General features: G+C 31.3%; 1 protein-coding gene across 1 annotated transcript; it reads left to right on the top strand.

Moving 5' to 3' along the window:
• Positions 1-329: 329 nt before the first annotated feature.
• On the top strand, positions 330-659 carry LOC129945097 (jerky protein homolog-like). The gene has a single exon (XM_056054755.1). The coding sequence runs from the start codon at positions 330-332 to the stop codon at positions 657-659; it is 330 nt and encodes a 109-aa protein (XP_055910730.1).
• Positions 660-7,385: the final 6,726 nt, after the last annotated feature.

The raw sequence follows: 7,385 nt of genomic DNA, 5'->3' as shown, positions 1-7,385 counted from the left end.
ATTTTGATTTTATAATTGATTGTTTGTTTTTGCTTTCGTTTAACTTTCCCGTTTTGTTGTTATGTTGTGTGTTTAAAATGCTTAGAAAAAGAAACACGGTATCCGTAAAAATAAAACTAAAAATTTTAGAAGAAATAAAATCGGAAAAAAACAAGAAAAGAAGTGGCAAAAAATTTCAGATTTCGGAAAGCACGTTGTGTAAAATTATAAAGAACGCAAATGAAATTGAAAACAAAAAGTTTACTTGTAAAACTTTGGACAAAAAAAGGCATAGGAAACCCAAACATGAACTTTTAAACAAAACTACATATGATCAAATGGTTTGAACAATGTCGGAAAAAAACGCTAAGCTCATGGGACCCATATTGTTAGAAAAGGCTCAACAATTTGCGAACGAATTGGATATCCCTGATTTTGAAGCAAATTTAGGTTGGCTTCATCGTTGGAAAAAAAACCAGAACAATCGTTTTAAGAGGCTGCACGGTGAATCAGTTTTTGCTAATGAAGAAGCAGTAAATAATTTCAAGGAACTTGTTAGTCCCAAGCTCTTAGAAAAATATGCACTTGAAGATGTGTTCAACGCTGACGAGACTGGTTTGCTGTATAAAGCATTGCCCGATAGAACATATGTTTCAGGAAACCAAACAGTGAGCGGATAAAAAATTCCAAAGGAAAGGATAACATTACTTCTGCTTTGTAATGCAACTGGGTCCGAAAAATGTATGTTTTCTATTGGTAAATTTAAGCAACCCCGTTGTTTCCGAGGAAAAACGATTCCAGTTTCCTACAAATGGAATAAAAAGGCTTGGATGACAAGCACACTTTGGACCGAAATAATTAAAGAGATAGATGATAAAATGTCCAAGAAAAAAAAAAATCTTGCTGCTGGTGAATAATATTGAAATTGTTTTCCTTCCTGCCAACACTACAAGTCTAATACAGCCTCTTGACCTTGAAAGCTTTGAAAATGAAGAATGTTCCGGAGAAATAAACGAAAGAGATCTCATAAATGAAATGCAAATGATGGCAGATGGGTACGAGGAACCAGATTTAAAAATAAATTTAATTTAAATTTTAATTTTAACGTTATAAAAATTCTATTATTAGAAGTGGGATAAGAGATTTCAAACCTACATAACTTTGTTTATTGTTGAAAAAGAAAAATAAATAATAATAATATTAATAAAAGTTATTTCGGTTCGTGAACCAATAATTGTTTTTCTACGTTATTTGTTCGTGTGTCTGGACGCCGCCGCCGGCCGCCGCGTCGATGCGAAGGATTAAATTGGGTACCCAAATAGTCTCGGGCAATATATTTGTGTGTGTGTATCAACTTTAAGCCTTTGTGGCTGAAGTTAAATTCAGTTTCGGTACCCTACATAGTCTTTTACTTTTTATATTGTGTGCGACGAAGAGTTAAAATCCTCATTTGATGATTAATCATCACAGTAAGCCTTAAGCATAAACGATACAATTCAAAGTATCAAATTATTCTTTCAGTTTAGTTCCCGATAGACATAAACTTTTATTCTTTTTATTATAAATCTTTTATAATAATTCTTTTTATTATAAATCCATGGGAACTGCATGATAAGCAATATATCGTCATCTCGAAAGTGATATTGAATGTGATTGGCTATCGATCACATTATATTAATAAGAAATCATGACTGTAAGTTAACACCATGCAAAATGTCAACATAATTTATGATCATTCCCACGATCATAATTGCTGACAACGTGTCTGGCTGCTAAATGCATTCCAACACGTAGCAAGAGTTAAACACGACACCACCTGTGGGAACTTCCGTCACTGGCAGAAAGGTATGCATGGATATGAAAACATAGGAATAGGTTAAGTTACTTTTAAGTTTTTAGTTTGTAAGTCAGTCAGTGTTAATTTAGCAATCGAATAAAGAGCTTCTACCTCAAAAAAATATTTTTTTAATAAAATTAATAAAACCTAGTTTAATTTGTATCCATCAGATCGGTCATGAAAGATATATTTTAGGGTTAGTTATAATACAGCACTAGAAGTAAGAACATATAGTTCTCGAGCAACATTATACTCAGTAAATAAAAACATTTTTTTTTAAACTTCAAAAAGTGAGTAAGAATATTAATTCGTTGCAAAATAATCTTTTTATCTTTCAAAATTGTGTGGGTGTTGACCACCATAATAGACATGAGATTTTAAAATCCAAAAGAGGAATTATGGAACAGTGACTTTTAACCCTCAGAGAGAATAGGATGATACCTAGATTCAATAGAGAAAATATAAGTTTTAACCAGTCTCGTTTCGTCTTCTCATAAAACGAAATAAAATTGGCGCAGTCTTGGTAGAATCTAACTCAAATTTAAAAAAAAATACGTTTAAAATAAAAAGTGTGAAATAATTCCATTTAAATAAATTCGAATTTGTGATACATAAGATAAGAGTGAATTAATTTATAATTTGTATTTTCTGAAAAAATAAATAAATACCTTTATTTATTCATGTTCTTCAAGAAACACAAGCAGTGTTAAACACTCTTGTTAGAGTGCAAGCAAATATATTATCTAATCCCGCATCAGCAGTGTGAGAAAAAAACATTAACTGAAATTAAGTATCTAACACCATTCAGTGGAAAAAATATACAAGTGGCAGCTTTCATACAAGCCGTGGAATACTACTTAAACCGACTCCAAGAGGGTCCAATGAAAAAATAAGCAGTAGCAACAATTTTTCTAGAGAAAATTCGAAAATTCAAGGAGAAGCAAAAGGATCAGTAATCAACATAAGTGACATTGAGGATTGACAGATTATCAAAACCAAATTAAAACAACATTACAAACCGGAGTACATGCTTGAAGAATTGTACTATAATATTTCAAATATAATAGTTCATTCGGTAAGTGATTTATTGGAAAAATTATACACATATAAGAATAAAGCGGAAGAGCTTCGATTGTATTATAAAGACACAGAAAATATAGATTTGACAGGAGTAGAGTCATTATTGGTTAAAACGGTTAAGCGAATTACACAAGGTACTTTAGCTTATGCTATTAAAAAAAAGAATACTTTTCAAGATATTGTGGCTGTGTTAGACTGTGTAGATTTTGAAGATAATTGCATTAGAAATGAATATAGGATTTTTGAAAATAAAAATTTTAATTTCAATGAAAGAACACAAAATTTAAATAAATTTAAAACAAATTTTAGAACTTCAAATCATAACAAACCAAGCGTTGCAAATGTCAGAGAAAATAATAATAGAAAAACAATTTTAATCAAAATACTCGTTTCCAAAAAACAGGAAACAATTATAACCAACGTAATATTTATCGAAGACAGTCAGGAAATTACAATAGTAACTATTATAGAAATAATAATAATAATATCAATATCAGCGAGGAAATCGAAGTAATAACTATAGAAATCAATCTGCAATGAGACTTATGTTTTATGAGACTTATGAACGAAGTACTCAGAGATATTATAAATAAGTCACGTATTGTTTACATCGATGATATTCTAATTTTTAGTGTTTCATTACAAGAACACATCAATGATATTAAGAACATATTGAATGTTTTTAAAGAAAACAATTTTGAAATCCAGATAGATAAGTGTAGTTTCATGAAAAAAGAGAGATCATTTTTAAGTCATGTTCTAACAAAAGACGGATTAAAGACAAATCCGAGTAAATTTTAAGTTATACAAGAATTGAAATTACCTAAAACAGAAACTCAAATTAAAAACGTTCTAGGAATAACTGGATTTTACAGAAAATTCATTAAAATTATGCACAAGTGGCACATCCAATAATTAAGTATTTACGAAAGGATAACAAAATAAATTTGTCAGATCCAAATTATATTAATGCATTCGAAAGATTAAAACAGATAATAACTCATTGTCCTATTTTACAGTTTCAAAACTTTGATAAAGCATTTACAGTAGTAACAGATGCTTCCGACTATGCGTTAGGGGCAGTATTAACACAAGAAGGACATCCTATATGTTATTCTACAAGAACTCTTTACAAACACTAGAGAAACTATTCGACAACCGATAAGGAATTTCTGGCTTTGGTTTGGGCTATAGACCCTACCTCTACGGTAGAAATTTTCACATTCTTAGTGACCATTTACCTTTAAAATATTTAGTAAAAAAAAAAATACGAAGGAAAAGATTTATCAGCAAGACATCAAAAATGGTTAATAAAGTTATGCATATGATTATACGAAAGATTATTTGAGAGCTAAAGATAATAAGGTAGCATTCTTTTTGTCAAAAATCAAAGAAGAAATAAGTGATGATCAAGAATCGATGGAAACAGAAACTATAAATATTCATTATGAAGAATTAGATTCAGATTGCAGTGAAGCTAATGCAACAAAATGTTCAAGTGAAATTAATTTAACTAATGACTTAGTTACTATACATTCAGCAGAAGAAAATTTATAAGATGACATTCCAATAAAAGAAGATACGAGTATATTTGAATAATTGAAAACAATTTGTTGAATCATTTAGGGAAAATAAAAAAAGCCAAACCATAGTACTGAGTTTAAGTTTAAAAATGAGATGCTCGGTGTCGATCGGGTCGATGAGGAGGGTATCAATATATTGGAAGACGATGAAATTGGTTTGAGTTCAACCAAGGAAGACATAGAAATGAACATTCTATCAGAAGAAGAATACCAAACTATTATAGCCGATAAAGCAATCACAACAACAATAGTTCAGATAGACGCATGTGGTGAACTAACAAATTTATTGCATGAATGGGACCAACTAGAATTGCTTCATCATTTCAAAAGTAAGTTGATTATTTTTTTTATTTTCTTACAACTCAATTTGAATCAATGTTTAAAAACGAGATTCTGTTATCACGTAAAGAACAATTTGACCTCCTACAGCATGAATATCTTCCAAGTTGGTCACATTATATTCCCTTCTCTGTCATCCTAAAGAGGGGTAAACTAATTTGCTAAAATTAATGAAATATCATATCAATTACAGTGTTGCGTTATAAATGAACGCAACAATTTATTTCCACATTTAATTTTAATTTAAAAAAAAAAATGATGCATTTTGCATCCACTTTCCCACTTGTGTTTTGTTTACAACTTTCGATTTGACACTTGTCATATTCCTTCTACACGAGGATGAGAGAGCGGGACGGCCATAGTCCTTCTGACCATGGTTCTCTCTGTCATTTTCGTGAGGAAAAAATACCAAGTCTCGTTTCAGGTTTCAAAAGAAGGATGGTTTCCATGGAAGTGAAACCAAACCAGATGGACGGTCTGGTTGATACGTAAAGTTTCATCAGAAGTTACTCCAACTGGAGAATGGCCCACGGCCCAACATAAATTCTTAAAATTGTAAATTTTGTAATCTTTTTGGTAAAATTCTTGTCTTTATATAGTTAATTTCTTTTGTTTTACGATTAATTGTAATCATTTTGAAAATAATGTAATACGGGACAAGTTTTATGGACTTATGGACGGTTAAGTTGCGGGCAACTTAACTCGGGGGTAGAGTAACAGATCTTAAAGTATAGTTATTTTTCCCTTCCTTTCGCGCGGTCTTAAAGTCAAAATTAAAGTTTAGTTGATTGCTTTAAAGGTTTTTCTCGATTTTTAATTTCTCGGTCTTTGTCCGATATCAAAAAAGAAAGTGGGGGTGGCTGAATGCAGCTCCTGGAATCGAAGTTACCTGGAAGTGAATCCAGCGGACGGCGAATTCCAGGATGACTTGCATTTAGCTGTGAGAGAAGAGCTAGTAAGCGGGATCGCGAGAATTTCATCACAAGTTGAGATCAACAAGCCGATCTCCGATTGGCTGTTGATGAAGTGATTGAAATCCGCCACTCCATATTGGCTGAAAGCTACAATGTCGGGAGATGGAAAGGAAGAGATAGGACAGATCTTGGAATCTGGCCGTCAATTCTTTTTGAGCTTTGAAACCGTGAAGATAACTTTCGGACTTAGACAGGAAAAAAAATTGAGAATAATCCAGAAAAATTAATAGTGTCGTTTTTTTAAAAAAAAAAGGAAAAAGTGAAAAAGAAAAAAAAAAAAAAGGAAGGAAAGGAAAGGAAAGGAGAAATATCGATTTGGGGTTCTGCAGAGAAAAAAAAAGATAAGTAAAATTTTGTGTATTTCCGTTTAACTTGTTTTAATTCTTTTATCCCAATTTTATTTGTGGGAATTAAGACCTTAACGGTCCATTATCCATAAAACTTGTCGTTGTTTTTGAAAAGATCCTGAGTTTTTATCCTGCTTTTGCAAGGTTTCTCAGGCACATTGTATAAATAAAGTGTCCTAAAAGATAGCCATTTTGTTTTCTTTTCTTGGTTGTACTGTTTCGTTGGTGCTTTTCTCTTGGTTTGTGTTTAAAATAAAAAAAAAGGTTTGCAATTTCCTTTTCTTTTATTTCAGGAACAAACAAAAAAATTGCTGGCGCCCTTTTTCTTACGAAACGTAAGACCGCCCCTGTGGCAATTTATAATTAAAGTAATAATTTTGATATCAAAGTGATATCACATTTCCATGCAACTTTATCAATCGATTCATCGATTGATTGTTAATTGCTGAACCCACCCCTCACTGAGCTCGTCGTGGTGGCAGCACTTAAATTGCTGCTTGTTGCAATTTTGCCTCTTCGCTTATTCGCCGCTGTTGTTTGACAGTTCGGCATAATTTATTTCTCATAAGTTCATATTTCGCGCGGGTGTTTTGTCTTAAAGTTTAATTTCTTTATTTTTGGTAAATTTAAAAGGAAATAAATTGCAACAACAGTCGACATACATATATCAACTCCACTCCGCTTAACTGGGAAAATTAGAAGAAATTCATAACGCTGCACTGCTTTCTGGAGCATTTTACAAATTTAACTTCAAATACTTTTTATTGTTCCAGTGAATTTAAAATAGAATAAAAAGCTTTTGATTGAATTTTTGATGTTTTCATTAATTTCATATAGTTTTCTCAACTCATGTCTTTAAATTTGTTTTTGAAAACATATATCGCTCATTTGCTGCAATATCGTCATAACTCAAAAATCACAAATTTTGAGTTATTAATTCAGAAGTTATTGAAATAAAGTAAGCTTTTATCCTGCAAAACGTCATATTTCAGCTTCTAAAACTGACGACGAGAGAGCACTAATGTCGTTATAGAGACTTGTTTCTTCAAAAGAAAATTAAATGCAATACTGGCTTAACTTAGTTGGTTCTGAGCTTTCGAAGTGAACAGTCGTAAAATTTTCTTCAAAAGTGGCATATTTGGTATTTTGGCTTTGTTCAAGATAAACGTAAGTTAAGTAACTCTTAATTGTTTTTTTCAATAGTGTATTATTTTGTGATAACACGTTTTATTAATAAAAATTGGGA

The sequence above is a fragment of the Eupeodes corollae genome, chromosome 1, assembly GCF_945859685.1.
Source record: "Eupeodes corollae chromosome 1, idEupCoro1.1, whole genome shotgun sequence".
NCBI lineage: Eukaryota > Metazoa > Arthropoda > Insecta > Diptera > Syrphidae > Eupeodes > Eupeodes corollae.
This window is presented reverse-complemented; position numbering and strand designations above follow the sequence as displayed.

Bases quoted from the DNA above. Each gene is read 5' to 3' on its own strand.
- LOC129945097 (XM_056054755.1), top strand. From the start codon at position 330: ATGTCGGAAAAAAACGCTAAGCTCATGGGACCCATATTGTTAGAAAAG.